The sequence below is a fragment of the Orbicella franksi genome, chromosome 7, assembly GCF_964199315.1.
Source record: "Orbicella franksi chromosome 7, jaOrbFran1.1, whole genome shotgun sequence".
Taxonomy (NCBI): domain Eukaryota; kingdom Metazoa; phylum Cnidaria; class Anthozoa; order Scleractinia; family Merulinidae; genus Orbicella; species Orbicella franksi.
In genome coordinates, this window is record NC_138151.1 from 18175748 (window position 1) to 18200387 (window position 24640).

The following is a 24640-nucleotide window of genomic DNA, read 5'->3' on the forward strand; positions in this document are numbered from 1 at the left end:
AATTTTCTAACTATTTGAAAGAATTCCCAAATATCTTGAGTAGTGAAAATCCTGAGTTGCTCGAGCTTTCATAGAGCTGCTTTCAACTGAGTGTCGTAAAGCCAAAACCAACCCTATTACCAATTAGACAACTCAGCCAATCTCAAACCTAAGTAAAACCAAAATCACAATCACAGTCATTGCCTGATTATTTTCGACAGTCAACTGAAAACCGCTCCACGATTACTGGCTTATTAATGACTGCGAAAATTAACAATGCGCACGTGTTAATTTGCACTGCAGTACAAATGAAAAATCAGCGACAAATTGGCCTGCTCTCAGCCAATCGCAGTGAAGTACTATATACTACAATGGATGATTACAGAACGGAATAAACGGCTAAAGGGACAGTGAACTCCCCTTAGTTGGTTTCTTATTGGCTTGTTTGTATTTTACTCGGTTCCAAATAACTGTCCAATGTTTGTTAGGCGAAGCAATACAGTAAACAGTTTATTGCAACTTGTCGTGCAACAATTGTGGATTCAAAGTTTTTCAGCCGCGTTGTAAGCCGAGGCAACATGCAGTAGCGTGTAAGTTTCGGGCAATATGTCTATCAAGCGCAACATAAGTACAGGTTCCTACAGCTTTCAACTCAGTACGGGTTTGGGACAAGTTGCTAGGAAATGTTGCCTGCTGCTGCTTGGTCTTTAAATTGGTGGGAAAAACTCTCTAGTAATCGTGGCTACCAATCTCACCCCTACGTTCAAGTCACAAATAAAAACTGACAAAACAAACAAACAAGCAGGACTGACCGACGAATATTTGTTTATTCAAAATTGCACGATGCTGCCTCAAATCAAAAGTAAACTGCACATAACGTACCTGTATAGACGAGGTTGACTTTGTAAGGCATCACTGTTGACATGTTGCTCAAAAATACCATAAACGAGAATCGGTAAAGATGTGAAGAAAATGTTGTAAGCTGTTAAAAAAAATGCGTGGTACAAAGGCTGCAAACAGAACAGAATATCATTACAGAAGTTACAAGGAATCACACGCAAGAAAATTCTGTACATAGGGTTCAGAGCCAACTTAAATTTTCAAAACCTTAAGGTGGCTCTGAACTACATACACAGATTGTTTTAAAACTTTGTCCAAAGTTGCGCCTTATTCTGCTAATCAAAAACTGATCATATAAAAAAGTTTCACCGTGCCGTTTTTGAATAATAATCCCTTTAAGCTATGGTTAAGGGTGTTTTTAGCAGGTCACACTGTTGCTATAGTATTGTGTAACGAAAATGATCACGTGTTCACCAATGATTGGGTAGTTTTTTGATACATGATTGTAACATCAAATGATAAAGAATGGTTATAAAGACTCAGCAAAATCCAGGTCTTGGAAAGAGCTGGAAACTGTTTTGAGCTACCTTAAGAGACGAGTTTCCTTAGACCAAATCATCAGGGTGACTAGCGCAGAACTAGCGGAGAAATAGCGGACAGCAGAATGTGGCTTGTGAAGATTATGAGTCGCAATTTCTACTTGTAAATTATTTTAAAAAGAATACGCACCTGCCCGGAGAAAGCGGTGAAAAACGCGTAAAAAAACTGCGGTGTGATAAAACACACATTCTGAAACAAAGAGGGAAAAAAAGTAGCTGAATTTTTAAACTATTTTGTGCAACAGTCTTAATTACAGGGTTCAACAATCAAAGGAATTTTACAATTCTAGTACTTACTCGACCGTTATATTTGTTAAAAACTCATCACGAGATGAAGTAATTTCTTACTTATTATTATTTTTACATCGCAATGCAACACTTTTAAGCACTGCTTAAAATGCGTTATTTTAACCTTACAACACGACTATAACTATCTTAGTTATTCAACGCTTCTTGGTAAAATACGGTGAATATACAACTGCGATTAGGTTTTTTGTGTATACACACTTGTATACACAATATGCATTGTACACCACGTAAAAGCATAGCTAAGGGTACATATCGCATGCGTTACCTTGTAAAAGAAGTACTGAACCAGAATAGCGGCTCGAACGTAATACCAGTGACCATGTACAAGAAGCACCCTTAAGAGAAACTTGAACCTGGCTACAGCATAATCACTGGTTCTGACCGCCTGCCGACCTTCTTTTCCCATGACGCCGATACCGACATGAGCCTCCTGAATCATGCCACAGTCATTAGCACCATCACCTATAGCAAGCGTGACTGGCTTCTCACGGGAACACTTCATTAATTGTACAATCTTCAAAAAATACAAAACTCATTGCTTAAGAGACAAGTTATACATTAGATACGGCAGTTACCTTCAACAGGATACCAAAACAAACAATCACTTCAAGGTGGGAAAAAAACACCAGGTCCGACTGCCCGGAAGAAGTAAATTTTGCTCTTGGACAAGTGAAAATGGAAGTTTGATGGTCTGGTGCGCGCGTGAAATTAGCCTCAGTAGTCTTGTTAGTGATAATTGCCAAAAAAAAAAAAAAACAATTTCAAAACTTGAAACAAGACTGCAAGATGAGCAAAACAATGAGTTGAAAGCATGGATTAATTTAAAATGCAAGCATACTTTGCTCGCGTTCGTCCTCTGTTATAGTCTATCACAGATTATAGACACTACCTAGTGAATGATGTAGTTGACAAGGCATGAACCTTGCATGCCTATTTGGCAAGTAATATTTTAGTGGGGGCAACTGAAAACTGAAATGTACTAGCCCACTGGGCGACTGGATTTCAAAATTTTTTCCTGCCCTGCACTTAATATTTTCTTTTATTATTAGAATAGACTAACAACTTCGCCGTGCTGGTTTTATTACTGCTATTACTCTGTGTAAAGTACCTGAGCTTTCTGTAATGGCGACATTCTACAGCATAATACTGCAACACATTCGCGACAGATATCTACAAACAGATCTGGAATGGAAACAAATAACTGTCATTTTATCGCCTAATAAGGCCCATCCAAGACTGTGTCACCTGATCAGTTTTGGCAAATAACCAGAAAGGAAATGCAGTGGTGAACAGTAACAGCCCATAGGCCAACAACAGAACATGATATTTTGATTGCTTGCTTGTACAAGCAAAAGATTTTTAAAGGACAATTTTCTTTACTCTCATCTTAAGATTATGGTTCTACGTCATAAAATGTCCAAATGTTACAGATTTATACAGGCACCGGATCCTTGAGCATGAGTGCAGAGGTCTACACACGGGCTAGAATCCCGTGAGATATTGAGCATATTAATAAATTCTGTCACACCAATGTGGAAGTCAATACCCCACATCCTCAAGGTAGACTTGAATGAAAAGCCCAGCTGGGTTAAACATTACAGTTATTCGAAGTAAAATGGTGACACAGTTGAGATGAGGCTTTCACAAATCCACAAGTTACCAAATTAAAGTCACAGACTGTACATAAAATTAACCAAAGATATTCTAAATTAAAATATACATCAAGCAGTCATACCTACCTGTATAAGCTTTGAAAACATGAGCTAAACTAATTCCATCAATGACTACGCCATAAGGCGTCTTTTGTGTCGGAGGACTCTGGAACAGCCTAAAGTAAAATGAAACAGAACCACCGTTAAAAATCACTGTTTTGAACAAGATTGTGTTTTGTTCTGAGTACAGCTATGTGATTGGCAATCAAATTCACCGTGAACTTTTAGGGCGGTTTTCAATTGAGAGTCGAAAAGTAATTGGTTTTGCTACGTTACACGATGGGATTAAAAAAACACGCGCCACTTTTTCGTCCAATCAGAAGTAAAACCAAAACAAATCGTGAAACGCTTACACGTGTTTTCCCACGCTCTGCGTCGGCTACATACATTTACTTCAAGTCTTGACTGGTTCAATCGATTGTCTGTGTCCTTTGTGATTGGTTAGAGTGATTGCATTGGTTTTGATTTTAGAGCGATTTTCAATTTAGTGCTGTAAAACCAAAACCAAACCAATTACAACATAATTGTCTGATTACTTTCGACACTCAATTGAAAACCGCTGTATGACACTTAGTTAAAAACCTCTCTATACTAAGCCAAACGCAACTTTCTTGTCATACAATACGGTGATTAACACAACTTAGACTGAACTTACCACGACAAACAATGACTAACACACAACACACACGACATACTTAACACAACATACAATGAATATTCCATAATCAACATGAAACGTCATTAACGCAACTAACATAATTATCACGACATACAATGGCTAACACAATTCACTTGTCTCACATACTGTAACAAGCAAGTAGCATTAGGCACTGTCACTAACACAACTCACTTGTCTCGACAGACAGTGAATAACAAAACTCACTTGTCACAACATACAGTGAATAATGACATACAAAGAAACAACTTACTTGGCATGACATACAGTAACTTTACTGACAACCAATGACTTTCACAACGAACTTGTCACAACATACACAACCTAACTTACCTGTCACGACATTTGACAAGCTCCTCCTCACATTCTCTCTCTGACTGTTTCTTTGTCACAAACATAATTTCCATTCCCGTCTAAAGAAAAATGCACAATAGTGTCACAAAGACATTACTTCATCACGAAATCACTTTAGACACAGCCAAGAAACTCTTCTATCGCTAACACTGTATAAAAGCTACAACTGAAACCTTGAAATGTCCACATGAGTGACTGATGTTGACTGCTGTTTCTTCCTTGTCTCCTGTGAGAACCCACACCTACAGTGCACATAGAAAACAAAACCATCAAAGGGTCGTGAGATGTTCTGGGAATCTAATGATATACTGATAGTTGCAGTTTACTGAGATAATGAGGAGCTATATTATGTAGTTCAACACCACAAAAATAGAGGTCTGAAGGCCTTCGAGTTGTCTTGTGTAACAGCAGTCCTCGATTTTGTCCATTGAATTTCCCTTTAGTTTATCTAGATTGGTTCCTTTCCTGGCATGAGCGGTGGACTTAGATGTTTATCTGACTTTTCGGATCATTTATGGCTGATTTCTTCGACTAAGATTTCTAGCGTTTCTGTATCTACTTTGCGCCTAGCTCATATGAGCTCATTCCCACGATTTGTGCCAGTCAATGTTGTGCACAGATTCTCTTAAAACTATTTCAGGTTTTGTCAATTGCACTGTATATGGTATAATGTTAAAATTTGCGTCTACCTTGATACCAGCGTCTCGCAAGGCCGCTATTGTGTCGGGAACTCCATCTTGCAATCTGAAACAAATCAGGACAAATACTTCAAATAAATGTGATGCTGCTCTTATCAAAAAAAAAAAAAGAAGTCGAAACTAAATAGAAACACACGAGGCAACAGCGTAGGGTAAGATTTCATGGACACTGAATATTAAACACATAAGGTCTGGTTTAAAGCGGGCTTAAAGTCTGCGACAGGCCTGTACATAACATTCTCATCATAAAACTACATGTAACTAAGCAACTATCTGGCACATAGCCATTAATTTTGAACTTGATAGAGGAACGTGATTTAAGGGTAAGTTAAAGTGAGATTTTTCGCACTTTCAACATATATATTGAAAACATAGCATGGGTTTGAAAAGAAAGTCTTCATTGGCTATCAAAAATCCTCTTGATATTTCACGTTTGACCATCTTATGACCTGTCCTCGGGATCATGGCCAAACCATTTCAAGTGAACCTTAATAATTTCCATTCCTTACTTCTCCAGCAGGTTGGAGAGCATTAGGCCATAATAACGTACAAGACTTTTCTCAATCTCATGAATAATTCAACAGTTTAAACAAAGAAAATGACGATGTTTGGATATCTGATCTTAATTACCATAGATTTTTCTACTCAATTTTACTTTCGATTGAGAAGATATATCAAACTTTCAAGACAAACTGTTTGACCACATTTCCAAAAACCTCGAGGTACGTCAAAAATACTCCGCTGCGCATCGTATTTTCAACTTCCTTCTCGGTGTTTGGAAATGTAGTCAAACACGGTCTTTCGTGTTTGATATATTACGTACCTATCTTCCACAGCTGTTGCTCCAAGGACATGCAAATCTCTTTCCACCTCCTCATAAACACGGGCTAGCTGAATATTCAACAAAAGATAACTTAGTAAAGAACATGAAAAGCTAAAAAACCCTACATGCAGGCTGGAAACTGAGAACACGTTTGAGAATAGAACAGATCTAAAACAAACCAACAATACCTGTTCTTCTCTGTCATTAATAGCTTGCTTGGCCTGGTTAAGCTATATGGTGAAATATAACAGTGGTTAACACGAGCAAGTAAAGAAGCCTGATGGAAATGGGGATGGGTTGCATGGTTGAGATTGTAGACATGGTAATTACAGAATAATGTAGATAACAGGACCTGGCCTGGGTCATTGAGTTGCGTTCTTGGCAAAGGCATGTAACTCTCACAGTACATCTCAACACTTACGAGTACTAATTCAATGCTGGAGGTTACCGTGCGATGGGCTAGCATGCCATCTAGGGGTGGGAAGAAAGAATAAATAATCCTAGTCGTTTTACGCTACAAAAACTGGAGATAAGGGGCTGGCCTGATGGGATGAAACGTAGACTTTGCCTTTTGTCTGTACCAATACGTATAGTAAGCAGAAAGTGGACAGAGTCACTTCAGTACAGAAAACTTCTTTTGTCAACTGTTTTATACGGATAAAATATACGTATCAAATAGAAACGTTCTGGGCAAAGGCTCAATTTTGAAAACAATAAAAAGATTTCATGGAATGAAATTTAAGATCCAAAAATAGCTCATAATTGGAAAGTTTGGGTTTAAAAAAAAGTCCCAAAACTAAAAGAACATCACGAACCTTTGACATTTCCATATATACATACATACATAGACATAGACATAGACATAGACATAGACATAGACATAGACATAGACATAGACATAGACATAGACATAGACATAGACATAGACATACTTTATTTAACGTGGACAAAGACACACTTAGCTGTTCGCTAGTTTCCAGTTTCCATTATAACATTTTATTGTGTTTTACAATTAAAAGTACAATTATAACATGCCCGCGGGTAGCTGAGCTAATCTAGGCGGTTCATGTTTACAGGAATTATATACAACTAAGTACAACTAAATACAACTAAAGGTAACAAGAGAACTAAAGAAACTAACATTGACAACAATGACCAGAGACCACTAACAAACCAACGGTGTTACAAATAATAATTAACAACAGTTGTGACAAAACGATATTATTGATATGAATGAATACATACTAAGAGGAAAATAAATTCAGTTTTACTTTTTGAACGATTTCTGGAAGATCAATATAACAGTCTTCTGAAGCTAGAATTTCAAAAAGTATTTCTTTTGTTTTCCTCTTAAAGACATTTTTTGACCATAACAACAAGAAATTTAAAACGAGATGTACATTAAACCCAAAGGCCAAATAATTCCATAACAATACGAATTCTTGAAAATAAAAGGAACAAGCCTGTATTTTAATCATAAAATGAGAGGACATTTTAACCTACATGTACGTTTAACTGAATCCCAAGTACTAAACTGAACTTAAATTCCTCCGATCCGGCGTAATTATATTTTGGGAATTTTTGCATTTCATTTTATGTTTTGGCTGGAGAGGATCTATTTTCTGAAGATCACACCTTCTGCCAGTCAAAATTAAGAATGGTTTCTCGCAGAACTACTATTTAGTTTTTTTGTTGGTATTGATAATCACTCCACAACCTAATACTTCAGTTAGGCTGTGTCGAGTGTGGTAATGTATACATTGTACTTACCTTTCTATCCATTATAACATATTCATCTTCTGAAAGTACTCTACGAGCAACAGCTAGAGTCCTGAGTCCTTTCTATTAAAAACAACGAAATAACCCAACCTAGATCAGATTATTGAAAAGCATAACTGTCAAGGTATGCCTTCGTTAAGGAAAAGAGCCAAAACAGTTTGTTAGATCAGTGATTTCACTACCTGTTGGATATGGCTGATTTATAAATGTGAAGTCCAGTTCTGTCTTTAACTATACTAGAGTTTAACACCGTTCTTTCAAGAAGCAAATCACAAACACCCATCGAGTGGTTTTGTTTTAAGTCTGGTTTGTACAAGATCATTACGATCGCCTTTCCTAGTTTTGCCGGTTGGTTTAGTAAGGACAAACAAGTCTACATACCACTGCATACTCATTGACATGATCAAGAGTAATATCTCTTGGACCAGAGGCCAGTTGATCCAACACAGCTGTCTCTGCTCCTTTCACTAACATCACATATTCATCTGCGACACAAATCACTTGTCAGTTAAAATATACACATGTTTTGGCATAGAACTCTCCATTCTCTGTTTTGTCTAAACAAACTGTTGTTGTTGATGATGCAGTCGAAATCTCTAAATCTCTTAATACACACATCTTACAACTGTTGGTGTTGTTGCTCTTGTTGTTGTTGTTGTTGTCGTCTCTGTCGACACTATAACTCTGACTATGTACTGAAGTCTCACATACCTTTCGGTGACTTAACAATCACACTCATCCTCTTTCTGGTTGAATCAAATTCAAGAACATGGAGAAGAGTGTACCTAAAATACATCACATTTCATTAATTTCATGTTTTTAAAGAGACAATTGCAACACATCTAATTTTGTCTAATAATACAATAAGATTCACAAACCTCTCAACTAAACCATCAACTCGGACTTCAATATCATCACCAACTTTTCCCTGGTATGTGACACCAAATCTGTTGACAGTGGAACGAAACATCAATGAATTAAGGTGGCCGAACCGCACAAGGATTGCAAAAAACAAACGTGCTGTCAATAGAGCGATCGTTTTATTTACTCAACACCCGCACTATCTGTGCTATTTTTCTCTATAATTGAACGCAGTGTATTGATGGCTTTAGTTTTTTATTACCAAGATATGTTAGAAAAGGTAACGATGAAAAGAACCTAGCAATTCTCAGCTTTTTCTTTGTTACCGAAAGAACCCAGTTAAATGCAGCGCATGCGTAGTAAGTCAAAACGTTGCGATTGAATGAAAAATTGCACTCTCGGAAATACGCCTATTTCTCGAGAACCACTCATTAGAATTTCACGAAATTTGGCAGAAAAATACTCTAGGAAATAAATAACTTGAGTATTGAAAATAATTGATATTCCAGTCAACGTTAAACAGGGATAATTAAAGATCTCTCTGTTAAATTATTAGCAAAATGGTGTTGACTTGTGAGAATCGTTACAAGCTTGTTGCATGCAGATTATAAAGAAAATCTAATGACTAGTTTTTCCACAAATAAACAAACCCGATTTTAAAGGCCTGTTTATATTTATTCATGTTGCCATGGCAACGGCACATACGTCAGCTTAACCATCAAAAAACCAAAGTTTGTGTTGTTGACTTGCTTGCTGCCATTTTTGGCGAGCGAAGGATCAAGGGTTTTAGAGAAAAAGGTGAATGAAACACAGGTATTAAAAACTGTGTTCAGCAACCTTAAATTTCTGCGTAAAGACAGCTAAGCTATGTACCACTTGGTATCCATTGAACTAATGACAGTGAGGGTGATGGTTAAATATCACGACCGGGTTAAGTAAGAGACATAACAGTACTAATAGTTCTGTGTAAACAATAAAATCATTAACGAGCATAGAGCGGTTTTGAATTGAGTGCTGTCAAAAGACAACCAAACGAATTGCCTACCAAATAGACTACTCAGCCAATCTCAAACCGTAGTCAAACCAAAACCAAAACCAAAGTAACTACCTGATTACTTTCAACACTCAATTGAAAACCGCTCTATAGCATTCGGCATATTATCTAGTAGTTAAACAACTTACCTAACGGCTGCCTCCACAAGAGCTTTCTCGTCTGGAGACGACGCCTAAACCAGATCATAGAGATTGTTTATTACTTAGCTCTTATTGACCGAGCAGGAGGTCTGCATGGCAAAATCTTAACCGGGGTTGTGAGTACAGACCGAACGCAGTGAGGTCTGAACACACGACCGAGGTGAAGATTCTCCCATACAGACCGACTAGGCTTGGTTAATAAGATGTTTATTACATGACAAACAAGAAAAACCTAATTCGTTCAATGTAACTGGTTTGTACCAGCTGACATTTTGCTTGTGAACGGCGATGAACGGAACTTAAATCTGTCAAAGTTTGTTCGTGTTCTTTATGTTTTTTCTCATCAGGCTTTTTGGCACTCTTATTAATAAATATTTTTTATTTCTAGTTTGCACCAATTACACCGCAAAATGTAACCGGTCTAGATGCCAGTCTAGATGGGAAAATCTAGACCACGGTCTAAATCGTTTTCAACCAATCAAATAAGTGAATTTGGTAGTTCCCACTTCTTGTGAGACACAGCCATATAATAAAAGATTAATCTTGTGAATGTAAGTGGTTTAAACTACAAGAACCCCTGACCATGAAGAACAAGAAAAATACTATACCAAATAAAACTTCATGGAAAAATAAGCTTTTTACGATAACTGCAGAAATTCTCGCGCGCTAATTTTCATTGTCAATAAGCGGACAGACACATGAATTTATAATCTATGCTACGCGTCAACGAGCGAAAGCCGACAATTTGACAATTTGTTATCGTAAGAAACAAATTGACATCGGTTTTTTATGTGTCTGTTCTGTTATTGACAATGGATTTCGTCACAACATTTTCAAAGTAGTCTACAGCTCCACTTGGCTATCGCCTCATGGATCCACAGCCACTTTGACAATGTTATGACGAAATTCATGACCAATAACAGGACGGACGCGTGAAAAACTGACGTCAATTTGTTAAATTACATGCAGCCAGAATATTGTATTTACTACAAGGAAGGCTAGGTTACCTGATAGTGATAATCATAGATAGAATTGTGACCAGTCTCTTTTGAAGCTTGCACAGTGTGGCACAGAGAAAGCGTCAAGAAAAACTGCATGACCTCTGACTGAAAGAAAACCACCAGCGTAAAACATTTAAGAATTTTCAAAACATGTTAGCTTTCGTTAGACTATGAACAGCCCCTCTAAAGCCAACGCAAATTGTAAGTAGCTCCCACTCATTTTCCCGCGTTTTTGTGTCAGCTACAATAACATGTACTTGCTCTGCGTTTTGATTGGTTCACGCACTATCTGTGTTCTTTGACTGACAAGACACTACTTTTACGAAAACTCAATTGAAAACTGCTCTACATCCTCAAAAACGAACGAAATGAAGCAAAACCGAAACAAATCGTAAGTGGCGACACTTGTTTACCCATCTTTTGCATCAGTTACATGTTTTGAATGGTTCATTGATTGTCTGTGGCCTTTGTGACTGACCAGAGTGACTACTTTGGTAATAGTTTTAAGACAATTATCATTTAAAAATTACTCCAAAGAAATCTAAACACTGTCAGTGATAACTAATTCAGTCTGTAACACTGGGTTCTACAGAATGTAGCTGTCTTGTTGTATTAATATGCAAATGACTGTCAGGTTAAGGACGTAAGATATTAGTATCAACTTACATTTACAGTGTGAATAGAAACACAGGGACCATCAGTCTGATCTGCCACAAACAATTGACTGTTCAACTCCTAAAACAAAATAAATAATGCACAAAAGTTACCATGAACTAGAAATGCTCAAAAGCGTCATTCTAAAGACTGGGCAGTATGCCTCCGCCAAAACACCAAACCTAAACCAACAATGGTATGTGAGTGATTTCTATAACAGAAAGTCATCCCCACCTTAATTTGCATTGCCAAACATCTTAGTGGGCCTCTCGGCAAATAGACCAGTTCAAAACTTGTGATGGTAGATCTTAACTCAATGCATCTTTTTTTAATATTCGTTGATTATAGACATAATTATGAATGACAACAACCAAAATACCCGGTAAAAGTAATTGATTTTTTCATTGATCGTCAGTTGGCCAGCTGTCAGCTGACTGGTGGCCATTTGTCGGCCAACCATTGGCCGATAAATGGCCGACAGTCGGCAGCCAGTTTTCATTCAGTTTTCGTTATGTTTTGGACTCAGACTAAAGAGCTGCAGTCGGCCAACAGTCAGAGAACTGTTGGCAATCGTTAGTTGGGATTTGAACTTTAGAGTACCCATGTCAATGAACGTAGGGTAAAAAAGAAAACAAATCAGGGGACAAATCAAATTTTAACTCACCACATATTTCAAGCCGTTTATGGAACATTCCCTGAACTGCATGTCATTTTCTGTCAGTGTCCCTGTCTTGTCTGTGAACACATACTCAATCTAATAAAATGTAACGTAGAACATTGCAATGTTTCAATTTTGCCGATCAATTACACATTAAGAACTACCTTTATTTTCTTTCAATGGATTACAAACAAAATTCTTTTGAAAGGAGAAAAAATCTGTTTATGTTTATGAGGTAAGTTTCCAAGCATACAGTGTAGTTATAGCAATGTTAGGGTAATTTAATTCATGCCAGGATTTAAGAGTCCTAAAACAGTGACTGATCTAACTCTTGGCAAAAAAATTAATATCATTAACTGCATTCGCAACCAACTTCCCTCTATATAAGGTGCACTGACCATCTAAGCAGTCTTTATTGTATTGTGGCATAAAAATTAACAATTAATTTTCTTTTTTCCTATACTGCTTGTTAACTGAAAAGATCACCAACTACATTATGCTAACGCCTTATAACCAATAAACTGCTAGTTCTTTCTTTCTAACCACCATGAACAAGAAAGAAAGAGTCTTCTTAACAACTTAACACTTGGCACTACATAAGATTCCGCAGCATCTACCTGTCCCAATTCTTCATTGAGATCTGATGTATTGGCAATGGCACGCTCATCCGTTTCCTACAGAAAGAAAAAGAAGCCCTTGAAATGTATTTACATTACAGATATACAGTCTGGAATGCTAAGAAACAGGACGAACATGAAATTCATTTCAAAATATTTCTCAGCAAGCTCTCCATGAACTTGAAGTCTTATTAGCAGTACAGTAAAAACCTGCATGTAAGAACCTAGTGGTTTAAGAACCTGCTGGCAGAAATTTGCCATTTTAATACCCAAAAATATAAGAACCTGTTTAGCCAAGCAAAATCAAGCAGGTTCTTATATGTATGTGGGTTACAGTTAAATTATGAGAAACATTTTAGACTAGCGGTGTGACTTTGAGATTGCAAATTTACATTGCAAGAAAAAATTCATAATAAAGTTATGTATATTCAAGGACCACACGGTTTGAAACCAAATTTTATTTATTTTTCTGGTAATCCACCCAGATATCTCCTTCAAAGAAATTAAGAACCTACTTAAAAGGCTGCTTAGCCTAAATTGCCAATAACTACTCCAAAATACAAAAACCTAATTTGTCAGACTTCCTACATGCAGGTTTTCACTGTACTGCTCAAAGTCTAGATTAAACTGAAGAAGCAGGCTTGCTTATTCTCAGGCAAATAACATGTTGTGGCCAGCATCTCTACAGCATGATACAGCCGCAACAAAAAACAACTCAAAACAAAATTTTCCATTTCAAGACTGATAAAATACATGCAAAAATGACCGCATGCTGATTGGCTGAGAGCATGTCAATTAATCCCAAACAGTGCACAAAGTTGAAATTGAGTGCAGAAAATTGAAATTAAATTGCGTGTACAAGTCATGTATATTAAATAAGTTACGTGATCAAGTGACTTTTTTTGTGTGTATTTATTTGGAATAAACAAGCACTCATAAATTTCTTTGTAATCTTTAAAAATTAGCAAGTCCAAATTGCAATGGAAATCATTTGATTAGATATCGAATGGCATGACCACTTATTTTGACTTCATCTAAAGTGTTTTAGGGCCTGTTCTTACCTCCATGTACATTTTTACGTCCCAAGCAAAAAATAAAGCGCCAATGAATTTTTGAAGCTCTAAACAGAAACAAAATCGGAAAGTTTAAAAATTGACCCAAATTCCAAATTCTGTTCTTCTGGAAACTACTAATGTCACTGACTCCATCCTTGGCTGAGTGAACGTGATCAAAAGAAATATCTATGCTACTTGTAACATCACCCAAATTTGTAATTATCCAATTGGGGCAGAAGGACACAAGATTTAACTAGCAGGATTCGTAGTAGTGTGTAGGCTACAAGCACATGAATTTCACAAGATTAAGGGCAAAGCATAGGAATGTAAAACTTATGGAATGAAGTAAAATTTGACTTTAAGATAGACCAAGATCTGCAGCACAGATTACATTATGACTTGAATGTACTATAGAGTGCTATTACAAGCTTAAGTCATAACTTGATCAATACAAAATGTATGGAAATGGATACATTTTGAATAGATCAGGTTATGACTTAAGTCCAGCATGCAATGCTGTAAGTTGAAAATCAAATATAAGGTCCTACATAAACAATGTTCAGTTCATATTTAGTTATGACTAACATGGGATTTTAATTTAGGAAGCTAATTGTTCTGTGACAGGACCATGGGTTTGCCGTGTGGGTAATTTTACATAGTTTAACAGGAAACTGGTAATTTCTACTTACCTACTGTAACATACAATGATATAGGAATGACATAATTGAAAAGAATTAGGAACACAAGAAATGTGTCAAGCACACCATTAGAACCTGTGAACTAAACAACAACAACAAAATTAAAGTACTGCAGCAGCTTCTTTTAACCTGACCCAATGCTAGGTTCCCTCTGTGAGATATGTCTGTGGGGGTTCACAACACTGCCATGTCTTGGATATGTTTTGTTGATTGCAACAACAGTACCATTATTACCTGCTGTCAAATTTCCTCTAAATCAGGGGGCAGTATGGCATCATGAATCAGAGTAAATATATTTTTTTTCAAAAAACCAGAGTTGCTTCATACCTAAAGGGATAACATTACCATCATAATAGTATCATGATGGTTAAGTTCTGTATTTCTGAACTTAGTCATTACATGGGAAGTGGAGGTACTGTACTACGACCTGACATGGCTGACAAAGTCAATTGGCCAATTTTTTTTTTTTTTTTACCTTTTTGATATGCTTTGATGGCATATCAGGATTAGAATCAGCTTTATAATTTCATTTTCAAGTGGCCATGAGCCTGTTACAACTGGCTGCCAGATGTTTATAAACTGTCTCATTAACAACAACTTATTGTACATGAACACAATTCATTAACTTATTGCAACAGAGATGAACCTACTGTGACTTTTGGTTTTTCCAAATAAACATAGGAAGGAGTCCCTGATCTTGAGTTTTGCTTCCAGAACATCAGACCTGCACACAGTGCTCCTTGACACAGTAACACCACCAAAAACACTATCAAAAACACATTCATTGTCCTGCAACAAACATTGAAACCCTGTTAACTGCTATAAGCATTTTACCACATAACTACAAACACCAAACAAGACAGAAAAATACCATGTACATGGCATAATTTGCAGAAACAGTGGAAACTGGTTGCCAAATGTAGTTTTCACTGGGCAAGTAATACTTTTTAACAGATCTAATTATGGTAAAAAAAAAGGTATACCAGATGTAATAATTATAAGTATTACCACAGTTCACAGAATAAAAACATTATTTATTATTTATACTTCTCAACAGTTGAAAACTTGTGAGCTCCTTGTTGTTGATTCAAAGCCATCTTAAAAGGAATTAAAAAACCTCATTCAACAGTAATAACGAAACAAGGCAAAGAAAGTGGTTCTTAATAAACCACAAAGGAAAAAGTAAGCTTTGTAGTGGTTGTGACAACCCCAACTTGCAGATGTAGATGAGACTACCAAGGGATAGGTATTGTACCAGATTAATTTATAATGTATTGTCTCTAACCTTGGTTTCTCTGCCAGTGTAAACAGCAACACCTACAATAAACCACAGAAGATCATATTAACCTGCAATATTAAGGACGAAGTGAAGTTTATATGAAATAATTCATATATGAACTGCAGTTGTAGATGAAAGTGAAGAATGATCATCGCAGTAAATTTTCCAATTTAAGCAATTGGAAAGAAGAAGCCTGAAAAAAAATCAGGGCTTCAACGGGATTCGAACCCGTGACCTCTGCGATACCGGTGTGATGCTCTACCAACTGAGATATGAAGCCACACATTGGGAGCGAGGCCACTTAATTGAGTTCATATCTTCCCGTAAGGAGTGAAATGATGTGAAGTTTATATGAAATAATTCATATATGAACTGCGGTTGTAGATGAAAGTGAAGAATGATCATCGCAGTAAATTTTCCAATTTAAGCAATTGGAAAGAAGAAGCCTGAAAAAAAAAAAATCAGGGCTTCCTTACGGGAAGATATGAACTCAATTAAGTGGCCTCGCTCCCAATGTGTGGCTTCATAGCTCAGTTGGTAGAGCATCGCACCGGTATCGCGGAGGTCACAGGTTCGAATCCCGTTGAAGCCCTGATTTTTTTCAGGCTTCTTCTTTCCAATTGCTTAAATTGGAAAATTTACTGCGATGATCATTCTTCACTTTCACCTTTAATATTAAGGACAGTGCCTACTTTTGCTAGTGCACACACATTCTGTGCATCACGCAAGGCATGGTTTAAGCGTCACATGAGCGATAGGGTGAACAGTGATGCAATCAACTGTGCTACCTAGTACACAACTAAAATGAAAGCAAAATTTTACTAGTGTGACCAAACCAAGTTTAATGAACCTGTGCTTGAACCAGGAACACCAGAATAGTAGCATATCGCTAAGCACTAACTGTTAGCCTCTTCCAGCTGAAAAACTACCTGTTGTCTGTTGAAAAAAATTATACTGACATCCAACTGCAAACATGCACCTGCAGATGGCGTAGTGTGCGCGTAAAACAACTGCGAGACACCACAGGCAGCCCAAGCTCACAATGCGTGGAGTTATTATTGTTTTTTTTACTTTTATGCAAATGTTCAGCACATGAAACATGACATATTTACCGCCGACATCTACTATTACATAACGACAGAGTTTGGTTATGCAAAACATGACCTTCGCATTGTAGCATATGGTGGTGTTGTGTTACAACAGTTTGAATTTGTAAAGGTTTGTATGGGGAAAAATGGTAATCGACATTATATCTGAAATTTTGATATTTTTGCAATAAAAAGCTTACTTCAATGCCTTGTTGTCTTTTCTATCGTCATCTAGCTTCTCAGCACGATGCGAAGCCTTTTAAGCGAGTTATCGCTTTTTGGTTTTCCTCTGCTAAGAGAGAGTAAAGGCTACACACTTGATTCTAGACAGACCCCCGCTCGAAGCAAAAAAAAAAAACCACTGAAATCCTGCCAGCCACCCCAATACCTACACTGAATCATAGTGCAGGGTTAAGCGCTCCCTTTCAGTTCAGCTCTGCATCGAAGAAAGCTAGCCACCCGGGTTGAGCAATCATGCTGCTGGGACAAGCCATAGACACATTCGAAGCCCAAGCGGAATGCCGGGCTAACAAATTGATCCTGACCAGGGGAAGGGAGTGCACAGTTCTCAGCAAGCCATGTACTTTGCTCTGGTCATTATGTAATAGTAGATGTCGGCGGTAAATATGTCACATTTCACACGCTGAATGTTCACATAAAGATAAAAAAAATGCTAATTAAGACAATTTACACCTTTTCACATTCTTTTGTTACTATTTGTCTTAATTAGCATTTCTGTCTACTTGTTATTCAACTTGCTTTGTAATCATTCAACTGAAGATGACAGAAGTTCTGTTGAAACATGTCTTGCAAACTTCTTTTTTCAGAAAATGCTGATGTCAGCATTTTTGTTGAGATTCAAGGCTAATAATTATTATCTTGTAAAAATGTGAGGTTATACCCCCAGTTTTCTTTGTGGATTCCAACAGCCCTTGCAAAGATCTACTTTTTCCATGTGTTCCTAACCTGGCATAAAAACCTTTGTATTTAGTAGGCACTGTCCTTAAATACAAGATAGATTGATTGCTTCACCAAGACATGCAATGGCATATGTGCAAACTACTGAGATACAACATACTAATACCCTATTGGATGCTGTGTACAATATATACTAAATAAGCATAGGGCTCACACCTCTTAAATAACATTCTAGAACAACCTACATGAACAGTAACTGCCCTGACACTACATTGAAGTACAGCTGTAAGCAGGGAGCATTCACTATTTGTTTGAATTACAAACCTAGAAATGTGAATCACATGTATTCAGTATGCTAATTTTATTTAGCACACATATTAGGGAGCTCAAGCAATGACGATGGTGACACCGGTACTGAGAAAAAAAGGATTTATATTTTATCTTTGAACTTTGCAGTCAAACTAAAAATGTAACTCCAACAATCAATTCCAGAAGAAAATATGAAAAAATAGCCATTGTGGGTCATGGTCTTCAAAACAAGCTGGACTTGGTCATTTCACTAGTAATGAGGAAAAAGGGATTTATATTTCACCTTTGAATTTTGCACTTTATCTAGGTCTGTTCAGTTCACTGAGTGGTCTGTAACCCAAGTTAAACTAAAGATGTAACCCCAGCGATCAATTCCAGAAGAAAATACCAAAAAATACCCATTGTGGGTGGCTGGTGTTCTTCAAGACAAACAGGACTTAGTCATTTCATGTTGCTGTTTTGCAGGGGACAGTTATGAAATGTACAAAGATTTATAGCGCACATCTATGCACAGCCATTGTTCTGCTCGTTAAACCTTATTCTCATTGCCGTTGCTGTCATGGTTTGCTCAAGCTCCCTATTATTTATAAATTGAATTACAACAGGTGTTTATTTACCAAAAGTGTATGTTGAATTTTTTAGCCGTGCTCCTCTCAAAAGCAGATTTTGTGGACCTAAAGCCCTACAGAAAAGGACAAATATATGTATCTGAAAAATTTTAAAAACACCACAACACTTTAAATTTTGAAGATAATAATTCATAACAGAACTAAATATGACATGTGGACATAACACGAACTGAATAGTATTTATTTATTCTAACTTTTAAATTTGATGGACAAGTTGCCATTGAATGCGACAGTGGACAGCTGGCTTTAAAAACATTGATTAAACAACATTTGACATGCAACTGGAATCTGATTATGCTACTGTGTTCAAGGTACTGATGTGAGTGGCCTACAAATCTGTAATAATTCTGTGGGTCTTCAAGAAATTCAGAATAGAATAAATTTCAGTTCAAGAAATTCCATTTCTGCATTTAAGTTTCAAGTTATTGTGCACGGTCTGAAGTTTATGATGTTCAGTTGTGAGTTTCCAAATCATTTTGAAATTCAGTTTTGGCTAAATTGTAAAATTAACAAATTGACATCAGTTTTTCATGTGCCTGTCCTGTTATTGATCACGAATTTTAGTCATGACATTGTCAAAGTAGCTGTGGATCCATGAGGCAATAGCCGAGTGGATCTGCAGACTACTGTACTTTCATAATGTTGTGACCAAATTAATTGTCAACAACAGGATAGACACATGAAAAGCAGCCTGACATCAATTTGTTTTTTATGATAACAAATTGTCACATTGTCTGCTCTCACTCATTAATACATCGCATAAATTATAAATTCATGTGTCTGTCTGCTTATTGACAGTGAAAATTAGCCAATGAGCGCACAAGAATTTCCGCAGTTAACGTAATAAAACAAACTAATGCCAGCCAACTGATATATTGTCTTTGTTACTGATGATAAATTGCATCATAACATTGTTATTGCCAATTTGTTAATTACCCTTATAAGAACATTATTTAATTAAAAGTAAGTGTGTAGAATGCAGATGTATGACTTACTTAACAACAGGCTCTCCTCCTCCTCTAGGAGTTATGATCATTCTACCTGAGAAACTGAATTTTAAAGAACAATGTTTAGACCTAGCAGAATGTGCCATTGGATAATCAGCTGCTTTCTTCTCGCCCTCGCTCATCTGTTTACAATAAACCTATTTATTTACCTCACCGTGATATTTGTTGTTTCACAGTGCTTCAAAGTTGTTTGACATCAGAAAAAGAAGAATGCCAAAGTTTGTTGTTTATGACACGGTAATATTCACAGCTGGAGAAAATTCAAGGACTTTTCAACACATTTTTAAGAAATCTCAAGAAGTTTTCAAGGATAGAGGGATTTTAGCTACAAACAGACTATGCAAACCCTGCCTTTAATGACACTAATTTTTTTAAAATTATTTTTGTCTTGATGTATGTATTTTGTGCGTAAAATTATGAAACAATAAGTTTGTGCCATGAAAAATGCTTTGGTTTGTACTCAGGATAGGCTTTCACAAGTCTGCCAGTGCATGTGTTAGAGAAAATACATGTATACAGACCATTTCCTTCACATTAAGGGTGCCTTAAATATGGGCAAGTGATGCTCACTTCTCTCTGAGCAGTATTGTATATGGAATAAGCAATCACCTGTAGAGATCTTCCTGGGGATGCTGACACTCCACACGTGCAGTCAAATGTGAGAGCTGTTCAGCAGATTGTAAGCCTGCCGTATCAGACAGTGCATTACGCACCTACAAAACAACAAATGATCAGTACACAATAATTTATAATGGACTATTCACCGACGCTTTTCTGATTTTTCGATTCGAACAAAAAATAAGCATCACTGTTCAGTTTGTCATGCCAAATTTAGTAAATAGGCAAAGTTACATAAGAATTTGAAGTCCCATATTTTTTATGAGTTTGCAACAGATCCATATCTTTATTTTGCATATTTACTAAATTTGGCACGATAAATTGATCTACGTTTTTGTTTATTTTAAAAATAAGAAAAATTGTTGATATTGCATGACACAGAAAGGTTTCATTCTGGGTCTCTTGGTGGGTGCACATTGGTCTAAATTGGCCAGTACATCAGACTTCAGATGAATCAACACTCCTGACCAGTCAGGATACCCATCCAACAAAGCCAAGCCCCTATTTTTCAACCACATCTTACTAGCCAAACTAGTTTGACAAATTCATTAAAAACTGTTTCTAAACATTTGAAACAGAGGTAAATTCTGGAATGAGAAGTGTCCTTGTATACAGTGAAGGTCTAGCTCACTCTGACCACTCTGGTCAGTACCAGAACACACAGACGCTACAACTACAAAATTTAGCTAATTAAAAGAGAACATGGAAAATAGTAATTTGTTGCGATGTTATTAATACAGTGTACCTTTAAGTTTGTTTCACCATCCAAATTAGCAGTTGTAATGTAACATGTTCCTTCTGCATCATCACAGGACATCACAACAAGATCACAAGGAATCTCTTCATCATCTAATACCTGAACAATATCCCCAACCTACATGTGCACACAAGCATTTAATTATGTACAAATATTAAGCTACAACAGAATATCACCAGTTAGGTTGTTTACAAAGACAATGTTGTATAGCAGCTTAAAATTATTGTCAAGGGTGTGCGGCTCATAACTTCCTTACAACTGGTTTTCTTGAGGATATTTAAAATTTCAGAAGTGTTGCGAAAACTGTTTATGTACTACTAACAGGAGGAACCCTGCCTTACAGCTACCCCATTAATATCGCCACCTCATTATTATCATGGCCACTTTATTCTGGCCCAACAAAAGCTCAGTCAGTCATTGGGCCTGTTGATTTACGGCCACACTTTTGTGGCCCTTTGGTGATGGAATTAACATGGTTCCACTGCATATATCTCACCTTGACATTCTTGGATGGAATATCCCGCACTCTTCCCTCCCTGATCACATTGGTTGGCCTGTTATTGACTTCTCTATCTGCCTTATGACGAAGCCAGTCTTCATAACCCTTTTATAAAAATGTAATTCTTAAATTACAGCCACGTATGACAGAATTAGAGGAGCTCAGTCATGGTATTTTGAGTTATTTTGGCCACACTCAAAACCACATTTAAATTGAGGAAAACCTGAAAATATTAGTTTACTAAGACAGAAAAACACCAATGAAAGAGATAATAATGAAACCATAGAAAAACAAGGATGGCTAAGGATGGGAAAGATTAACATGGATTCCAAAGGACAAACTTGAAATGTTTAGACTAAACTTTTCAAGATGCACATACTGTGATGTAGCTCCTTTAAGCTCTGAAAATCAAATGGTTGCACAATAATTATTGTAGAAAGCTGAGATAATACAAACCTGTTTAATGGCTGTGACTGTTATTACAAAAACTAGAGGAAGAATGCTTGTCACTGGACTAACAGGGCTGTCAATTAACAACTACAGAGAAGAAAGTACATGTTTATTAAAAAAAAAGTCCTCGCTCATGCACATAATTATACTACCTAACAGAATACAGTGTAGGTGAATCTATTTCTCACAAATACATGTACTGTCTCCTATGTATCAAGATTTAATTTATGCCACGTTTTCACAAGAAAGGTTTACTATGTGGTTTGGAGACTTAAAACCACATAAATTAGTGAGAGAAGCTGTACAAAGAACGGAATAACTAAAGCAAGCAGTAGACAAGTTATGGTTTATACAAGAAATTGAGCTTTCATCAAAAGCAAGAGTTGCAAGCTAAGGCTGTTCATTTTTAACAGGAACCTTGAGTTCGTCAGACAGTATTATTTTGTTAGAGTTTATTACTTAAAAAAGGTCATTGGTCCTTCACAGGAACTTTCAAGGATCATCTTGCAGATTCTCTAACTCTGTACTAACAAAGGATTTTGCATACATGTATGCATGGTACATGTATGTCTTCATGTAGAGGTTTCATAACAAAAGAACAACTACAGTTGAACCTCCCGAAAGCAACCACCCAAAACTTCAAGCCTAGGTGGACACTTACGGGAGGTGGTTGCTTAGGAGAGCTCAGACCATATTGGATCAAAATTTTGTGTCATCAGCATATGGTAACTGCTGAGACTTGCACCAATGTCCATCCAAACCCATGTAATAACTTTAGGCAGCCACAAAAGTGTTTGTCAAGCTTTCCAAAGTTATTTATTCAGAGTACTAAGGTTTGCTTCTGATAAACTGCTTAATAACTAAAGGTAAACTGACCAAGTACTCAAGGTAGTTACAAATTGAATCTTTAATGTTGTCTAAATGTTAGGGGAAACTGAACGTAATGTTATGTACAACACCTTGTAATCCAATTTCCGCTCTATTATCTGTCAGTGGACGCTTACAGGACGTTAAAAACAAAAGAAAGTTTTAGCTCTAAAAGTGGTTGTGGTCGCTTATGAGAGGTGGTTCCTTATATGAGGTTCCAAATATAGTGATTTGACCTGGAAACTTTGGTATTTTGAAAACTGGTCGCTGAGGAGAGGTGGTCGCAACTGGAGGTTCAACTGTAGTTCAGACAACAAAAGTCAAGAGAATGATTGTATCAGTTTCCATGTAAATGGCATGAAATCCAGTGTCTGAATATTCAGTTTTGTCCAGAGAAGTTTATTTTTTCTTACCTGTATCACACCAATGCACAGGAAATAAAAGTTTGCAATTCTACGGAACTGTTCAAACAAATTCTTTGGCAAAAAATTCCATATTGTATACTGCAATAAATTAATAATAATAATAAAATCAAATACATGTATGCAAAGTTTGTCAATGAAACTGTAAAATTGGCACAATATATAGTGCAGTAGAAAATATATTTTTCAATAAACTGTTCAGCAACATTCAGTACTGATTTGTACTGGATCAAATTTACTGAAGTTGGTATAATTAATAACAGTTTAAATCTATTTGATCAAAGTAAAAATATGACAGAAACAAATACAATATTTTTTGTAGGATAAAAGCTAGGGATAAAATATGATGTTTCAATCTCTCAGATTTTAAAAAGTGATGAACTTTTTACATACTGATATATGTAGATATGCACTAAGTGTTATAAAACGTAAGTGATAAAAACTCTAAAATACAAAAGGTGAAGTAAAACAATAGGACTATGTTAAAAACTACAAACGATAAAATAAATATAGAATACTCTGCACTATAAAAATAACTTTGCATAGATGGAGTCAGACTGCTTGTTCACTTTTTGACCTTGAAAATGATCTCAGAGAAATTGAAACCTCACTTTTCATCACTAGTTTTCATCATGAGTTTCCAAGCAACTGCTTATTAGCATATTTTCTTTATCTAATGTACATGTAAGAACTTTTCACACTTGTCTGAATAAATGCTTGAGGGGCTGATTTACAACTCTAAACGGGCCTTCTGATACGGTGCGATTAAAAAACCAAAATGACGCAAAATTTTCGGGGCAGATTATACAATAAGAAAGGGCTATGTGATAAATTTTAAAAATTGTGTGATTTTGTCCTGAGCTAATATTAAGTATATTTCACTAGGTTTAATAAGAAGAAAACCACTCTTGGGCTGCCCCAAAGACAAACTTAACATAAAGGAACAAAAATTAACCACCTATGCATAGATTGCAATAAAAAAGACAACTTCAAGGTGCCTGTCCACCACGGACTTCCGAAGATGATTGATCAGCCTGTCGTCCATGTGGAAGGGACATATTCTTGCTCTATCTTTCGCATTTAACTTTGGCAGAAGGTGTGATTTCGTCTTTTCAGGCAAAAAAACAGCACGCGTTCTCCCTACAAACTTGTCCACGAGGGACATTTATTTTGAATTCTATGAAAGAAGCTACATTTTGCCATCAAAATAAACATCACTTGGATGATATGTTGTCAATATATACCAGTAATACTAATTGGTCCAAGCAAAGAAAGCAATTGTTTGCATTA

The 24640-nt window shown here is 36.5% G+C and overlaps 1 protein-coding gene across 3 annotated transcripts in view; it reads right to left on the bottom strand.

Annotated features, from left to right (window-relative positions):
• LOC145492979 (phospholipid-transporting ATPase IF-like) overlaps positions 1-24640 on the bottom strand; it is a 45580-nt gene that overhangs the window by 15075 nt on the left and 5865 nt on the right. For all 3 annotated transcript variants that reach the window (XM_081472364.1, XM_081472367.1, XM_081472363.1), the window contains exons 3-33: positions 23342-23431; positions 22068-22148; positions 21609-21716; positions 21101-21229; positions 20347-20450; positions 19726-19779; positions 18719-18783; positions 15793-15824; positions 15555-15604; positions 15158-15296; positions 14499-14589; positions 13816-13874; positions 12755-12811; positions 12144-12233; positions 11492-11560; positions 10832-10930; positions 9813-9856; positions 8648-8716; positions 8481-8554; positions 8151-8254; positions 7761-7832; positions 6179-6220; positions 5991-6058; positions 5159-5213; positions 4643-4711; positions 4449-4528; positions 3467-3555; positions 2836-2909; positions 1993-2241; positions 1549-1608; positions 862-989 (exon numbers count right to left, since the gene is read on the bottom strand). In XM_081472364.1, the coding sequence (XP_081328490.1) occupies positions 862-989; positions 1549-1608; positions 1993-2241; positions 2836-2909; positions 3467-3555; positions 4449-4528; positions 4643-4711; positions 5159-5213; positions 5991-6058; positions 6179-6220; positions 7761-7832; positions 8151-8254; positions 8481-8554; positions 8648-8716; positions 9813-9856; positions 10832-10930; positions 11492-11560; positions 12144-12233; positions 12755-12811; positions 13816-13874; positions 14499-14589; positions 15158-15296; positions 15555-15604; positions 15793-15824; positions 18719-18783; positions 19726-19779; positions 20347-20450; positions 21101-21229; positions 21609-21716; positions 22068-22148; positions 23342-23431 (2594 nt within the window). The remainder of the gene's footprint in view (positions 1-861; positions 990-1548; positions 1609-1992; positions 2242-2835; positions 2910-3466; positions 3556-4448; positions 4529-4642; positions 4712-5158; positions 5214-5990; positions 6059-6178; positions 6221-7760; positions 7833-8150; positions 8255-8480; positions 8555-8647; positions 8717-9812; positions 9857-10831; positions 10931-11491; positions 11561-12143; positions 12234-12754; positions 12812-13815; positions 13875-14498; positions 14590-15157; positions 15297-15554; positions 15605-15792; positions 15825-18718; positions 18784-19725; positions 19780-20346; positions 20451-21100; positions 21230-21608; positions 21717-22067; positions 22149-23341; positions 23432-24640) is intronic.